Genomic DNA, 17,685 nt, shown 5'->3' with positions numbered 1-17,685 from the left:
CGTTGCCTGACTTCGATTTGACACGTGTTAGCTACTCAGAACAGCAGGTTCGGAAGACCCGCTGGCCTTCTGGCGAGGTAAAGCTGGAGAAAAGTGGCCCTCTACGTACCCCACCCCAGGATCCCTAGGAAAGCCAATCTCGAGAGACAATAATCCATAATTTACAACATTTATCTTCAGAATGTTCTGACTATGACTTACAGTAAGATGTACACACTATACTGCAACCCTGTACACATGAAATATGTGTTTATACATATAGACACACAGACACGGTAACAGTTTCAAAGAATCATTTAGATTTATTGCATACAAGGTACTCTGATATTTTCTATTCTATTTCGTTTCAATTTTTTAAAGTGCTGCTGCCCACTTCACTAAATGATTTTGAGATCCCCCCGTCCTACCAGACCCTACAGGGAGACGGAGTTAATCCCATATTCTCTCGCCTCTTTCCCCCTCTTCTTCCTGGGCAGGAGATCAAATGTCACGGGAACTTAGAAACCTATACTAGAACAGGATCAAACAAAGAACCAAAGGCTTTGTCTTATTCTAGGATTAAAAAAAATTTTTTTTTAATTAAATGCAGAGACAGTATTTGGGTTTGAGAGCTTACAAGCACTTTTCACATACACCAATATCGTTTTCAGGAAATGAAGTTCAAAAATCCTGATCAAACAACCAAGGTCTCAGGCCCGACTTCATGGATACATCAACTCTAAGTAATTCCATTTCAGCTTCTCCCAGGGCCTTGGCCAACTTTAGGGAAATGTACCGTGTTCATTCTCAGATTTTAAAAAAGAACTAAAACGTACTGGCCTCTAGAGGTTTGGAGGTGAGGCAGGTACCTACCTAATTTTTTTAGTGGATTTCATTTCTTCATTTGAACCCCAGGCTTATTTTTCTTCTCTTTACTTTTCCTCTCACATCTGGGATTCGCACAAGTCAAGGCTGGAACTCATCCCTTACAAATGCAACCACTTACGTGTCTTTCCGATATTACCATTTCCTGGAGAATGGTATTTTTATCTACAAAACGAAACGTGTTGATTTCATGGTCTGGCACCCTAGCGGTCCCAACAGACTAAGCACCACGCTCCCAAATCCTCTAAGTGACTCATCCATCCACCGGTTCTAGAATAGAAACCCGATCCACGTTTAAGCCCTTCTTTGCCGTTTTCTATTCCAGCAGCTCTGTCTTTTCTGTGTGTGTGTGTGTGTGTGTGTTTTTTTTCCCACGTGTGATTATAAGGAGAAGAGAATTCAAGAACTTCTGTTGATTAGACTTAGTGACTTTTAGCTGAAAAATCTCATTTGGGGGGCTGTGAACGCATACTGGGATCGAATGACATGAAGTTTCCATGTGGAAAAACAAGTGAGTTTTCCTAGGAGTAGCCTGAGGAAGGAAAATATGACCATCTGAGTTTTGCACATGAGCGTTTCCAGATAGAAATACAAATAGAGTTTTAAAGAAGAGAAAGAGGGCTTCCCTGGTGGCGCAGTGGTTGAGAGTCCGCCTGCCGATGCAGGAGACACGGGTTCGTGCCCCGGTCCGGGAGGATCCCACGTGCCGCGGAGCGGCTGAGCCCGTGAGCCATGGCCGCTGAGCCTGCGCGTCCGCAGCCTGTGCTCCGCAATGGGAGAGGCCACAACAGTGAGAGGCCCGCGTACCGCAAAAAAAAAAAAATAATAAAGAAGAGAAAGAGCAAATTAAATAAACAATGAAAATAGAAGTAAAATGAAAATAAAAACCAAGAAGGTGTGTCCGGGTCAAGTTGACGCTTTCCCAGTTTGGGGCTGTGATGGCCTGAGAGGCGCCATGACTCTAGATGCATATCAGTTACTGGCATTTAACAGCAAAAGTCCTGGCTCACTGAAGCATGACAACGTTTAAGATGTACCTGAAAACACAAAGACCAGATACCTAACCTGATGTCTAAACGCATACCTTCGGGTCAGAAGAGCTAATGAGAACATCGCGTGAAAAATTATAACAATGCCACTCAGTGCCTTTAATCTATTTTATTCTTTATTTGTTCCTAGTTGACCTGTTTGATCATGGTATCTGGTTGGCATAAAACCGATTGCATGTTTTAAAGGAAGGAGACTTAGTTAATTTGGTAGCTTGGGCTTAGAGATATAACTGAACCTTCTCAGCAAACTCGAGACATACCTTAAAGGGGAATAAACCCTGAAACTGACATCAGATCTTCAAGAAGGTGACTATCAACGCTGGCGACTAATCGGCCACCTGCCCGTTTGTATTCAGTGTTCAGTGAGGCCCCTCCCAACCCCCTCCCCTTGATTTCAAGGTTAACAAAATGCACAGGGATCCAGAGGGTGAGTATTTGATCACTAACGGCCTGCATCAAATTCACTGTAACTTCTGTTCTCACTGTCTCAGCCCAGAGTGGAAGTGACAAAACACAATCATAGGTTTAGAATGCTCCAGAGGCCACGGTGAGATAGAGGATGGGTGAGAGAGACGGTCTGCCTCTGGAGTCTGAAAGCTGACCAAGATGGATGGCTGTACAAACGAGAACAGACACCTGATCATAAAACCCTGAGACGCCGCTGGATTCTCCATCTTAACTCTTTAGCCATTCTCCAGCAGTCAGCTCCCGCAGTCCCCGCCGGAGCTTCCCCGAGCCCGTATATTCTGAATGCGTTTACAGCTTCTGATCGCACACATTAAGAGTAAACTGGGGCTTCCCTGGTGGCGCAGTGGTTGGGAGTCCGCCTGCCGATGCAGGGGACGCGGGTTCGTGCCCCGGTCCGGGAGGATCCCGCGTGCCGCGGAGTGGCTGGGCCCGTGAGCCATGGCCGCTGGGCCTGCGTGTCCGGAGCCTGTGCTCCGCGATGTGAGAGGCCCGCGTAAAGAGTAAACTGAAGCCAACATTCCCAAGAGGGGACATTGTCGGCGGCGGAGTATTTTAAATCTCCTGGCCATTCCGTTAATCACTCAACGGTAAGACTGGTGAAACAAGCAACCAGCAGGGTACAGACCTTAATGACAAATCACTCTCCTTTGGGAAATTATGAATCTTAGTTACACCACAACGGTGGCCTCTGATATACAGACGACGGGATAACCTTACAACAGGCCGTTTAAAACGGGCCTCCTCGTTCTCAGTAAGAGCTTTCACTTCCTGACACGATAAAGCAATTGGATGGTGCGGCTTCATTTGTAACGCTGACAAGAGTTCTGCCATTTTTGCTGAGATGGATGTAAAACACTTGGAAAATTATTTCTGATCACATGTTTGGAAATTTCTTCTTTTCAAGGGAAGCGAACGCTGACACGGAGTACGTGTTGGAGGTTTTGTCTGAAGTTTTCGGAGTAAAAACAGGCCTGGGGTGTCCTCCTGTCTGCTGAGGGCAGGGCACCGATTTTGCATGTTCACTCTCTTCTCTGAGATTCACAGCAGGACCTGCAACTTCAACTCCCCCTAATCGTACCCCTGCACTGTCGTCTTTAGAGAGAAGTAGTTCAGGTTAAAAGAGATGACTTCTTAGGCCTCAAATTGCATTTGCTGAGACAATTTTAGCTGTTCTAGTACCTTTACCAGAATTACAGGGCTGATCAGCCTTGTGAGGCAGCTATAATCCCAAACAGCGTACACTTATGGGCTTCATTTGTGGACAACTCAACTTTTTACACTTAAAGATATTGTACAATACAGCAAAATTTTGCTTAAACACCGTAATTATGCTTGGATCATACCATGCACAGAAAACACAGTGGCACCATGTGTAGAGAAAATGGTAGCCTCACAGCTTCACTGATGGACATGCACCGCGATGTCACCTTTCCAAGGTGACACACTTACACATCATGTAAGATGTATGAAAGCTCCGGTTAAATGCATAACCTGATCCAGCAATTCTATTTTTAGGAATTTCTCCTAAGAAAACAATTGGGCAAACATATGAATATTAAAATCCTAGCACTTTCATCACTGCATATCAAAGAGTTTTAAAAAAATCTAAATTCCCAACCAAAAGGATTATTTGGATCCATTTATAGAATTTTAAATACAATAAAGGAATTTAAAACGTGATATAATTAGAACCAATAAATTTATATTTCAAGATATAATGCCAATGTATCACAAAAATCAAGTGTATCTCTATATACTAGCAACAACTAAATTTCAAAACTGACATTACAAAGAAAACCTTTATAGCACATCAAAAATAATAAAATCCTTAAGAATATTTTTAAAAGACATGAAAGACCTGTACAAATCATTATGAAGATAAATAAGACCCAAGCAAATGGAAAGATACATCATGTTCAGAGATCTTAAGACAAATTATTGTTCAGACAGCAATTCTCTCTAAAATGATCTGTGGATCCAATGCAACAAGATTTCATAGAAATTGACAAGATGATTCTAAATTTTGTATATGTATATGCAAAAAACCTAGAAGAGCTAACACAATTCTGAAACAAAGTCATAGGCTAACCCTATCTGATTTCTAGACGTACCATAAATCTACAACAACAAGACAGCATGATACTGGCATAAAGGTAGATTTATACAGACACAAAGGAACACGCACAGTAAACTGATTCTCAGCAAAGGAACCAGAGCGATTCACTGAAAAACATTTTCAATGATACTGGAATTTACAGAAAAAAATGAATTTCGATCCCTACCTCCTAATATCACACACCAAACTTAATTTCAGATGGATTACAATCCTAATGGAAAAGCTTAAACTTCTGGAGGAAAAAAAAGGAAAATATCTTTTCGACCTTAGGGTAGGCAAAGATTTCTTAGGCAGGACTCAAAAGGACTAACTATTAAAGAAAAAATTGATAAGCTAGACTTCAACAAAATTTAAAACCTCTGCTCTTCAAAAGACATAGTTAAGAACATGGAAAGGTAAACCAGAGAACGGAAGAAAACATTCACAATATACGTATATAACAAACAGCTTCTACCCAGGGGGGAAAAAAAAGCACAAAACCCTCCTGCAGACCAAGAATTAAAAGACAACACACTAAAACATTTGGGCAAAAGGCCTGGCTAGACACCTCACCAAGGAAGATATTGATACGTAAATGCCCCACACCACAATCAAATACCACTTCATGATGCCCGAGGATAACTACAATTAAATAGACTGTCCACACCAATTGTTGGCAAGGATGTGCCATAACGAGGTCTCTCATCAATGTCTGTGGAAATGTAAGATGGTACAACACTTTCGAAAACTGTTTGGCTGTTCTTTTATAAAGTGAAGCATGTATCCACCCTACACTCCAGCTATTCACCCGGAATCCTTGCACAAGAACATGGAGAGAGAGCAGTTTTATTTATAGTACGTGAAAATGGAAAACAATTCAAAAGTCCATCAATAGGAGAATGGAGAAACAATGTGTGACATATCCATACAATGGAATAGGACTCGGTAATAAAAAAGGAGGAGCTACGGATACACACAAGATGCATGAATCTCAAAAACATTATGTTGAGCAAAAAAGATGCCGGACACAAAAAGTACTTACTGTATGACTCCACTTAGATGAAGTTCAAGAACAGGTAAAACGAATCGATGATGACAGAAGTTGGAACAGGGGTCCCTCACAGAGGGATGGGAATTAAATATGGAAAAGCACAAGACGGAACTTTCTTGAGCAGTGGAAGTGCGACCTGTCTGGATTAGGGTATTTATACCTTTGTCAGGACTCATCTAATCTTACCCTAGAAGTCTATACTTCACGCCACGTAAATTTTACTTTAGTTTAGAAACTTTTAAAAAAGCCTAGGGCTTCCCTGGTGGCGCAGTGGTTGAGAGTCCGCCTGCCGATGCAGGGGATACGGGTTCGTGCCCCGGTCCGGGAGGATCCCACGTGCCGCGGAGCGGCTGGGCCCGTGAGCCGTGGCCGCTGAGCCTGCGCATCCGGAGCCTGTGCTCCGCAACGGGAGAGGCCACAACAGAGAGAGGCCCGCGTACCGCAAAAAAAAAAAAAAAAAAAAAAAAAAAAAAAAAGCCTAAGTTAGCTCATATTGTTACTAACATAATGAATAAATAAAGCAGGTTAGCGCAGTAAGTACAGTTTGACTCTACTTTTGTCTTTTAAAAATCATTATATATATAATTATTTATACATATGTATTATTTAAACATAAAATATAGTCACACCTAATTATATATAATTTATATATAATCTAAATAATATAGGTATCATACGTATTATGCATTTACAATAAATATACAAATATCACATATTTATATATTTACATGATGATTTTAAAAGACAAAAATATATAATAGGTTAATACAGCTATAATTTAATATTATATATTAATGCATGAAAAGCATTAATATATATGTAAAACTGTTGAGAAAGATACATCCAAACACTAATAGCAGTTCCTTTTTGGTGCTGAGATTTCAAGTGGTTTAAAAGTTTGTTTCTTAACCTGATCTCCATCTCACAATGGTCACTTTTTTTTTTTTTTTTTTGGCCACGCCACGCGGCTTGCAAGATCTTAGTTCCCCGACCAGGGATCGAAGCCGGCCCTGTCAGTGATGGCGCCAAGTCCTAAGGGCTGGGTCGCCAGGGAAGTCCCACAAGAGTCACTTCTTACGTGTGTAGCTAATAAAGTAACAGCGAATGAACACAGGCGGTTGGCAGCCTTGATAAGGACAGATGCAACATGGTGCCAGGTGTTTGGGAGGTCTGTCCGCAGAGCGGCGTCGGGGAGGCTAGCGCTGCCCTTGCTCCTGCATCTCAGCCGCGTCCCCAACCTCACCGGGATGGGACCACGGACGACGCCGCGGCAAATGGGGAGAAACGAAGTTTGTTCTAATCATGCCTTGCTCTCTCCTTTGTTCTACCCCAAGAGTCCCTTTCTTCGACCCTGACGGCCTCTTCTTCAAAACCATGTGAACCTAGCAAGGAACTCACATAAGTTTGCAAGATGCACTTGAGTCAAAATCCTACCGGAAGATCTCACCTCTTACCTGAACGCTGAAGGAAGGTGTTCCAGTTAAAGGTGGCGTTCAGCACTGTTGCAATTCCTGGGTCAAAGGAAAGAGAACAAAAGAAAGTTCACGTGGTGGAGACATAACCAGGTATTTTGTGTTGACATTCAAAGGACCGTCATACTAGGTTCTTATAAAGCACTAAAGTTCTGAGGGCTTTGCTGAAGTCCCATGAACCTCTCCAAGCCTGTGAGGTTTAAAATGAGCCCACGGGGGACTTCCCCGGCAGTCCAGTGGTTAGGGCTCTGCGCCTTCACTGCCGAGGGCCCGGGTTCGATCCCGGGTCAGGGGAGTAAGATACCGTGTGCCACGCAGCGAGGCCGAAAACAAAAATAAAAAATAAAAGAAAATCCGCCCACAGCTCCCAAGGAGAAAAGACCCATCACTTTCAACCCCACCGTCCACTCCCGAGCCAAACTGTCTCTAGGTCACAGAAGGCTTGAGTTCCTAAAAAATGCACACAGGTGACAGGTATCCAGAACATTCCCAACTAAACTCTAAAAGAAATTACATAGAAATTATGTCTGTATTTAAAATTCCTCATCTCAACCTTCTAAATCATGCATAATTTCCTGCTATCTGTGTCACTTTTTCAGACAGCTTTCAGTTTAAAGTTCTCTGAAAAAGTGAACATTTTAAGATCTCAAAAATCCAGCGGCAACATTTAACAGATTATCTCGAGAGCAGAAAAGATGTGAAATTTTATGGAATGTAAACGTAAAGTAAGTCGTCGAACCGCCTCTCCAAGGCACTTGTAAGCCGCCCATTCACACTGACTCATACAAACCACAGTTAGTGAAGTTTGTAGTAAAGTCCACCCCACGCCTGCCCCAGCACAGACTCTGAGTGGATGTGCTCCACCCGGTCCTGGAAACCCTTAATCCCTGCTAAGCAGGTTGAGTCCTCTAGTTTATCCGGCTGGAAACCGAGGTTCATCGAGGTTAATCGGGATACAAAATGTTAGGTGTCGGAGGCTGCGTCCAAACCCACGCGCTGCATCAAAGCCCGTGTTTTTCCTGCAGCACCGACATCTTCCGTGGCTATAAACCGGGGGCTGTGGCAGAGGAATGGAAGGTCCAACCCCAGGCCTGCACTGACACTTACACACCCCTTTTATGCATACTGAGTCAGTGCATCATTTTTCAATGGGGGCTCCAAGAAAGAGAGTGATTCTGCTGCCAAAAGTATCCCCGAAACCACTTAGAGCCTTGATAACGTGGTGGTTATAAGGCGGACTTGTACGCGTGACCCTGGGCTCAGCACGGGTTCAAACCTAAGCTCAGAATCAGCTACATGTTCTTTGGAGCTACTGTTTCCCTGATCTCTATTTTGCAGGTCAGTGGTTTACTAGATGTGTTTAGGAGATACTGAGGGTCTCAGGAAAGGATGTCAGAGACCACCACGGGGGCAGGACTTGGGGAGGGCAGGGAGGGCTGGAGATGGAGGCAGAGGGCTCCGGGGCCCCAACTCAACTCAACTCAAACGGACAAGCTCTTCTTTTTCCTTTTGCAAACATGCCACTGATAGAGTATTTGCACTTCTGCTAAGTGATTTGCGATCTGCATTTTATTTATTTTTTTAACTTTTTATTTTATATTGGAGTATAGCCGATTAACAATACTGTGATAGGGACTTCCCTGGTGGTGCAGTGGTTAAGAATCCGCTTGCCAATGCAGGGGACACAGGTTCAAGCCCTGGTCCGGGAAGATCCCACATGCTGTGGAGCAACTAAGCCCATACGCCACAACTACTGAGACTGCCCTCTAGAGCCCGCGAGCCACAGCTACTAAAGGTTGTGAGCCACAACTACTGAGCCCACGCGCCTAGAGCCCACGCTCCACAACAAGAAAAGCCACGGCAATGAGAAGCCCACGCACCACAACAAAAAGGAGCCCCTGTTTGCTGCAACTAGAGGAAGCCCGTGCACAGCAACAAAGACCCAACGCAGCCAAAAATCAATCAATCAATAAATTTATTTTTAAAAAAACCAAAACAATGTAGCAATAGTTTCAGGTGTACAGCAAACTGATTCAGTTTTACATATACATGTTATCTATTCTTTTTCAAATTCTTTTCCCATTTAGGTTGTTACAGAATATTGAGCAGAGCTCCCTGTGCTCTACAGTAGGTCCTTGTTTTTGATCTATTTTATTTTATTTTTTTTTAATTTTATTTTATTTTTTGCAGTATGCGAGCCTCTCACTGTTGTGGCCTCTCCTGTTGCGGAGCACAGGCTCCAGACGCGCAGGCTCCGGACGCGCAGGCTCAGCGGTCATGGCTCAGGGGCCCAGCCACTCTGTGGTATGTGGGATCTTCCCAGACCGGGGCACGAACCCGTGTCCCCTGCATCGGCAGGCGGACTCGCAACCCATGCGCCACCAGGGAAGCCCCATGTTTATCTATTTTAAATATAGCAGTGTGTACATGTCAATCCCAAACTCCCTAACTATCCCTTGCTCCCACCCTTCCCCTCTGGTAACCATAAGTTCATTCTCTAAGTCTGTGAGTCTGTTTCTGCTTGGTAAATAAGTTCATTTGTATCGTTTCTTTTTAGATTCCACATATCATACGACATTTCTCTTTCTCTGTCTGACTTCACTCAGTATGACAATCTCTAGGTCCATCCATGTTGCTGCAAATGGCATTACTTCATTCTTTTTAATGGCTGAGTAATATTCCACTGTATATATGTGCCACATCTTCTTTAGCCATTCTTCTACATTTTAAATTATTCTTTTATAATGTACTCCTATTTTTATCTTAATGTTAAAAATAATAAAAGTGTACCCATTCTACTATTTTCAAGTAAATCCCAGACATCATGTTATTTCATTTCAGTAGGTATCTCTAAAAGATAAAAGACTCATTTTTTTTCAAATATATATATATATTTTAAATTTCTTACCTTGACTCTGGACATAGATCTTATCCTTAGCATGTGGCTTTTGAAAAGAGGGGAGGAAGAAAAAAAAGTAAGTTTGCTAGTCCATTCCCATTGCTGTTTAGAAATAAAATGAAAGCCATAAAAATATCCTCTTGGAAAACATCACAAAGAATCATCTACAGGGCTTCCCTGGTGGCGCAGTGGTTGAGAATCCGCCTGCTGATGCAGGGGACACGGGTTCGTGCCCCGGTCCGGGAAGACCCCACATACCGCGGAGCAGCTGGGCCCGTGAGCCATGGCCGCTGAGCCTGCGTGTCTGGAGCCTGTGCTCCGCAACGGGAGAGGCCACGACAGTGAGAGGCCCGCGTACCACAAAAAAAAAAAAAAAAAAAAAAAAAAAAAGAATCATCTACACAGCCACTCACAGACCAGTTACTTTATCAGAGCAAAGAGTTACCTCTGCCTTTAATGGGGGTTAGCCTATTAAAAACACAGCTTATTTAAGGTAAGAAGTACAAAGATGTCCCTTAAATCAGGCATAATGCAATATTACCAATTTATAGTTACTATGTTAGTAGAAAAGCGATGAAGCTCAGACAGAGAACATGCCAGGGATACAGCCCATCAGGTGCATATCAGGAGCTGAGGTTGAAGGCAGAGGTTTTGGGAAATGCGGTTTGTGGATACAAATCCTTGAATAGAGAGAGTACACTCCCCACCTTTGGAGACGAAAGGAGGAGGGGGAGGGGGAGGAGGAGGAGGGAGTGAGGAGAAGAAGATGAAGATGGAGATGGAGAAGAAGATGGGGATGGAGGAGGAGATGGAGATGGAGGAGGACATGGAGATGGAGATGGAGGAGGAGATGGAGATGGAGATGGAAGAGGAGATGGAGATGGAGATGGAGGAGGAGATGGGGATGGAGGAGGAGGGTTACCCAGTATGTTGGGAAACAAGAGGACAGGCACCAGGGGGCAGATTCTTCCAGGATGTGAATGGACTGGTCTCAAGGACCTGTAAGGACCTCCCCCAAAGCCTCTTTGACATCAAGGGACACTGTGACACTAGCATGACTGATCTAGATATGTGTCCCCAGATATACACTTACTATCCCTGGTGGTGTTTTCTGGCGGAACTTCACAAAACTACTAGAGAGAAAAAGAATCCATTTCTCCAGCTCGTTTTGAAACAGTGACATAAATATTTTTAAAATCAGGTTTAGACCCAAAGGTGGATGTTACAGGCGCCGAGTGAGAAATCTGCTCCAACAGGCAGCAGGGTCAAGTAGGTGCGGAGGGCTGTTTCTCGTCAGTGATCACAGATATGGTCATTTTGGTGATAAAGTCTAAAACGGTGCATCTTCCTACCATGTGGCCTAAATATCAGCTGCACGCATGAAACGACTAAACTCGGTAAAGAGTGGCCATCATAGAGGTTGCATCTCCGAGCTCTCTCTACCTAAATGTGTGTGAAGGGCTCCGGGTGGACCTCAAGGCGACCAGGATCCTGCATATTGCATACGGTCTGCTGACCCACTTTGACCTGCATCCTCAAATCAGCTTTATGTTTTGGGAAGCAAACTAAAGGTGGGGCGGCCCCGACAAGGGAGAGACGAGCAACGGGGAGAAGGGGGGGTTACCCTGCCCTCTGCCTGGTGGATGGGAAGGTTCTGGGCGAGGCAGCATCCGGGCTGAACGGAAGTGGGTACAGAGGGACTTCCCTGGCGGTCCAGTGGTTAAGACGCCAGGCTTCCAGTGCAGGGGGTGCAGGTTCGATCCCTGGTCGGGAAACTAAGATCCCACACGCTGTGCACAACACGGCCAAAAAAAACAAATAAGGACGTTGGTACAGAGACACAAGTCTTGGTTTGGTTTTGCTTTGGACCTTAGCATTACATTTTATATTTATCCATCAGAGGTACCTGAGGCCTCTAAAAGTCTTGAGTATCCTCCTCAATACGCCACATAGCAGGATGCAGCCCGTTTTAAAATGCCCTTAAAATAGCAAGACTGCAAAAAAAAGAGCTTCAAGAGTCTCTTCTCTACTAGTTAAAAAAGATATTAACCTTAATGGAAAAAAAAAAAACTGGTTAATAGCAGCCATTTGAAATCGGAGTTTAGCTCAGAGCCCTAAAATATTCCTTTTTGTTAAATTATAATTTCACCAGAAAACTGAAGAAAATTGTATTGGAATGGAGTGCAGGCTAAGAGTGCCTCTTCTTTAACCAGACCTAAGTCTACAACATTGGCTCAAAAAACGTCCATAAGAAGGATATCGAAGCACTGTCAAAAATCTACCCGGATAGCATTTTAACTTTAAAGGTAATACAAGTGTTTGACAAAAACAGATTCACTATAATTCTATATAAATTCAATTCATGACTGTCAGGCAAAATGGAGCTTACAACCTTACTACTATTTTCATTAGAACTGTGTCGTGCAATTAGAAATATGTAAACCCCAAATGCTCCTCTCAAGAAAGTTCCTTGGGGCACAAACAAAAATTAATTAATTAAAAGGGTATCTCAACTCTATAAACAGAATAAGTTGACTCTATATGGAAATGTCTGGGTTTATCTGCTGACTTTACCTATCTCTGAGGATTACATCCCCCAAATCTATTGAACTCCCCAACAAAACAAGTAAATATCAAGTCCAATATAGACTTTTAAAACATGTCATAAATGGTATTTGAAGATCTTATCCGAGCAAATCAAGAAAATAGAGGGACAGTATAAAGGAAATCTGCATCTGAGTTATTTTAAATCATTGTTAAGAAAAGAGATCTGGCAAAAGCCAATTGGCTTATATTGATTTTGAAAATCATTTTCTATGTTAAAATGCTCTAAATACAAATTAGCTTTCTTTGCTCAATATTTATTGTTGTTTCACTTGCCTTGAAATAACATGAGTCGAAGTCCTTATATATATCATTTCCCTTGGAAGATCAGCTCATTGATGCATAAAATGAAGAAGACTCGTGTGTGTGTGTGTGTGTGTGTGTGTGTGTGTGTGTGTGTGTAGGAAGGGTGGAGAGGGAAGATTCTCCATTTTTTTCTCCATTTTTAAAGTCTATGAGAAACCATTACTTAATTTGACCCTCCACTAAATATAAAAAGTCAGTGCCCTATAAATACCTATAAATACATGTGACTTTGTAACAGTCCCAAATGCTCATTTATGCCTTTTTATAATGGAATACCAGACAGACAGCAACAACAAAAAGACTCCCCATTCTTTTATTAATATAACCTTCTGAAATTAAACTTTCTACCAAATGGAAACCACAATAAATATTACTTTTAAAATCTATGCACAATATCATCCTCTGCAGGTGGCAAAAATATTCATTTACAACTTCTGATGATGGCTTTGTTAAAAGTCATTTAAAAATAGCTACAAATTACTTAGAAGAAATCGTGGCCTGTAAGTGTATAGCTTTCAAAATACATCACAAAACACAGAAATTGGGCATTTTTCAGGGGACACGGGTCTCTTCTTTTCTCCCTCTCCTCTCTTCCTTTAGATATTGTTTATTAAGTAAGGAAAGAAAATAATGTTCAGGGAATTCCCCGGCGGTCCAGTGGTTAAGACTCAGCGCTTTCACTGCCAGGGCCCAGGTTCAATCCCTGGCCGGGGAAACCAAGATCCCACAAGCCATGTGGCGTGGCAAATTAATAATAATAATACTAATGTTCAAAATAAAAAGGAGGGGGGACAACCTTATCACTGAATTCCAGCAACTGAACCAGACAAGGAAAGATTTTTCAAGAAAAGGAAAAAATCCACAAATGAGATGGGAAGGAAGTCTGAGAACTGAATTGGGATCCAGTTTTATGGGATCTGACGTGAAACGGGCTATAAATAAAGATGAAACTGAAACAGCCCTGGGCAAAATCAAAGGATGAATGTGTAACACGTAATCTAGCCCAGCAACTTAAGACATAGGAATGCCAGCAAGAAAATTCCCGGGAAGATTAAAAAATAAAACACAGTTAAATCTATGGAGTAAATAACATGGAATCATTGCTGATTTTATTCAAAAGCTTCCCCTACTGTTCTCTGCCTTTGCAATCTGATGAATTAGAGCAATGCTTCTGGTCATTCCAAAAGTCTGTGCCCCACGTCATGGGAAAGGTTAACTCAGAGCCTATGCTCTGAAATTGATGAGACTTTTCAATTCCCAGGGATCTCACATGGGGAAAAAAAATGCAAAGAACACTTGCAGTTCCATCAAGAAATCTCTGAGGGAACCCAATCTTAATAGAAGTTATTAAAAATGATTAGCTTCCTAGGATATGACCAATCCCTGGAGTTTCCCTTACAGGATATTTGTGGGGAGGGACAGCATACAAACTAGGGTTTCCAAAGATGAAACAGAGGGGTGAATGTTTTTGAGTTCACATTACAATAGAAACTATGATAAAAGATGTGGTCTGTGTAGCTCCTCCGCTGTTAGCATGATTTTTGGAGATGATCAAATACAAAGCGATGGGCCATGCAGGAAGAAGTAGGAACAGTAATGCAAAGGACAACATAATTCAGCAATTAGGCGAGAGGCAGCTCATTCAGATTAGAAAAGAACTAACACCTACATCAGCCTTTTGACCTCCCCTGCGCCATGAACGGGCATGTGACAGCCAGTGAGATCTGTCTTGCTTTCTGTATTTCAATTGCCAAAAGAATTGTGATGAGTATAGGTACACAGCGAAAGTAAAATTACTCTTTAGGTATTGCCTAACTGCTTCCAGAAAGTTACTTTTCTTTAAGGAGTGCCAAGGTAGGGTAGATAAATTAGGCCCCAGAAGGCAGGGACTCAAAGTTTCCAAAAAAAAAAAAAAAAAAAAAAAAATCACTAAAAAGTCACAATACCAGGAAGCTTAGCTCAGCACTAACCTCAGCGAAGTGTATCCATGTGCCATGTTGGTTATTACTGTGCCTTTTCTGAATTCGATAACTGTGTCCAACAGTATTTACTCACGCTCGAGATTTTTTTAAATAGTTCATAAATAAATATTTGAATTTAGAGAAAGTCCTCTTAGCTGAGTACTTATTAGAAAAGCACGTGAACAGGGCAGTGAAACTTTACACAGACCTGTGGGGTTTTGAACCCAGTGGAGACAAAGTAAACCACAATCACTGTTTCTGCAGAGAAAAGCCTTTCATTAAGACGTGTGTATACCTAATTTGCTTTTAATCATATTGGTGAAATAGTTACATTTTCTGGCAAAAGTCTGGTGAATTTAGAGAAAGTATTCTAAACATGGACTAGAATTAGAAGTGCCCAAATTTGTATTCTGAATGTCTGTTACACACTGTAGCAAGAAATCAAAATTCTATTTAGACTAGTTTTAAATTTGCACAATGCATATATCACAGTTCGACACGTGCAGTGAATCAAATTCCTAAAAACACCATCAAGGTTAATAATATCACAAACCAACAGAGCAGCAGTATCCCAAAACATGACCGATGCTGAACTTGGGTGATCAGTCATAACTACATAGCAGGCGGACGCCAGTAAAAAGCCCCCTGGGACGGCAGGCAACGGGACAGGCCCGCGTTACCGAAAAAAAAAAAAAAAAAAAAAAAAAAAAAAAACACAAGGGCCCCAAACAAAGGCACTTCAGATTAAAAGAGATAAAATAAAACTCTCTTTATCAAAATCCAATCAAACTAATTTGTGTAAAGTCAGCCAGAGGCCGGACCATCATTGACACGGCCTCCAAAGTCATGTTTCTTTTCTTCCCCCTCGTTGCCTTTTTTTAAAAAATTGAAGTATAGTTGATTTGCGGCGTTGTATTACTTTCAGGTGTACAGCAAAGTGATTCAGTTATACATACGTATATATCTATCTTTTTCCAGATTCTCTTCCCTTTTAGGTTATTGCAAAACACTGAGATAGTTCCCTGTGCTCTACAGTAGGTCCCAAAATAATGTTTCCAGAGGGGCACCCTAGCTTTCTCAGAGGGCTGAAATTAACCCACAGCTCGCAAAATAAACCCTCCCTTCACTCCTGCCTGTTAGTTTGTCTCCCACGACCAGACCAGAGCATATGTTTTGGAAATCTTGAAACAGGGCGCTCCTCACGTGCACATCTGTGGCACGTTGCACTGTCCAACACTGCAGCCCCGGGCACGTGAGGCTACTGGGTCCTTGAAGCGGAGCTGGTCTGGATGGAAATGTGCCTCCCCAAAGTAAAATGCACACTCAGTTTCAAAGACCGAGTACCAAAAAACTGTGAAATAGCACCTTAGTCGTTTTTATATTGCTCATGTGTTGAAATAGTAAGATTTTGGATACAGTAGGTGTACAGTTAGGAACTTGGCCTTGGCCAAGAGGTGGTCTGGCTTCTGCCCTGGGCTTCTAGGAAATAATCTATGTGATTTCCTAAGGGGCATGTATTTCTCTAGGGTGAGGCCAGCCGCAGCTAGCAGTCTTAGGAAGGGGCTGGCCGTGCCGGAAAGACCCCCCGGTCTTGGCAACTTCGGCCAAGTGGCATCAATCTGCCTGAAGACGGAATTCAACCATGCGTGCAAACAACCAACCAATCAAGTCTATGCAATGAAGCCCCAGGGTGGACTTTGGACACCAAACTCAGTGGGCTTCTCGGGTTGGCAAAAGCCCCTGCATAGGTCTCAGGTCAATAACTGGGGGTTGAGCCGATCACAGATCAACAGCCAGAGGGTCAAGTGTCTTGACTGCACCAGGGGGAGGGCGATGCGGGATCAGCCCCCTGCGTCTCCTCCTTTGGCTGATTTTAGTCTGTCTCCGTTCCCAGTCATAAACCATAACAGCGAGTGTAACTCCTGGTGAGTTCTGAGTCCTTCAAGCCATTTCTCAAACTTGAGGGTGGTTACGAGGACTGCCTGAACTTGCCGTTGGTGTCAAAAGTGAGGGCAGTCTTGGGGAGAGTACCCCTACCCTTACCCTTTGCAGGCCGGCTAACTCCAGGAGGTGGATTAAGTAAAAGAGATGATTAAAACTGATTTTCCTCGTTTCCACTTACTTTTAAAAATGTGACTCTCAGAAAGTTGTAAATTGCATCCATGGCTCATCTTTGTAGGCTGCACTGTATTTCTATTAACAGTACTGGTATCAAGAGTGAGCCTGTGTTTTCGTAAAAATGAAGTTTGAGAAAATAACAAGTTTCAGGCCGGATTTTATGCTCAAAACTATATTTATCTATACAGACTCGACATGAAATCACAAAAGCAGTAAGAAGCAAAGACCATACATCCTTCTAATCTGGGATAATTGGAATTTGATCCTGGTTTGATAGTAATTACGTAGGATTAACTAAGTATGGACCTGAGCCAAGCCTGCTCACCGAAATAAAGAAGAATTAAAAACAAAAGCTGGCAGTTCAATAATGCAGCCTGAAAGTTAACTACTCAAAAGCTGCATCACTGTTCTGAACACGTAACTACAAGTAGTCTCTCCACAAAAATCCATCTCAAAGCATTACACAGATATGGCTGAACAATGAACCTTTATATTATTTCTACACAGTTTTCATTTGTAAAAACTAATCAAATAAAGGTATTGAGCTGAACTTTATTGAAAAATCATCCACCAAAAAAAAGTACTAAAGCTGTATTAAAAAACAGGTTCACATTCGAATTTAATAACTAACCTCCACCACTTGAAACAATAAAAACAAATTCATCCTTTCTTTTATGAGCTTTTTTGATGCTGCCTGTGACATCATCATCCAAGACAAAACAATTTTTGCTGACTTCTCCTTTTCTTTTCTTCAAACGCCTTGTTATTATATTTGGAAAAGCATCTGTCTGAAAACAA

General features: G+C 42.3%; 1 protein-coding gene across 4 annotated transcripts in view; it reads right to left on the bottom strand.

Moving 5' to 3' along the window:
* GLT1D1 (glycosyltransferase 1 domain containing 1) overlaps positions 1-17,685 on the bottom strand; it is a 139,710-nt gene that overhangs the window by 82,004 nt on the left and 40,021 nt on the right. For all 4 annotated transcript variants that reach the window (XM_059040032.2, XM_059040031.2, XM_067015552.1 and 1 more), the window contains 2 exons: positions 9,908-9,944; positions 6,982-7,038 (listed from right to left, as the gene is read on the bottom strand). In XM_059040032.2, coding sequence (XP_058896015.1) covers positions 6,982-7,038; positions 9,908-9,944 — 94 coding nt within the window. The remainder of the gene's footprint in view (positions 1-6,981; positions 7,039-9,907; positions 9,945-17,685) is intronic.

The sequence above is a fragment of the Kogia breviceps genome, chromosome 15, assembly GCF_026419965.1.
Source record: "Kogia breviceps isolate mKogBre1 chromosome 15, mKogBre1 haplotype 1, whole genome shotgun sequence".
Lineage (NCBI taxonomy): Eukaryota > Metazoa > Chordata > Mammalia > Artiodactyla > Physeteridae > Kogia > Kogia breviceps.
The sequence above is the reverse complement of the archived record's forward strand: the minus strand, read 5'-3'. Positions and strand labels throughout refer to the sequence as shown.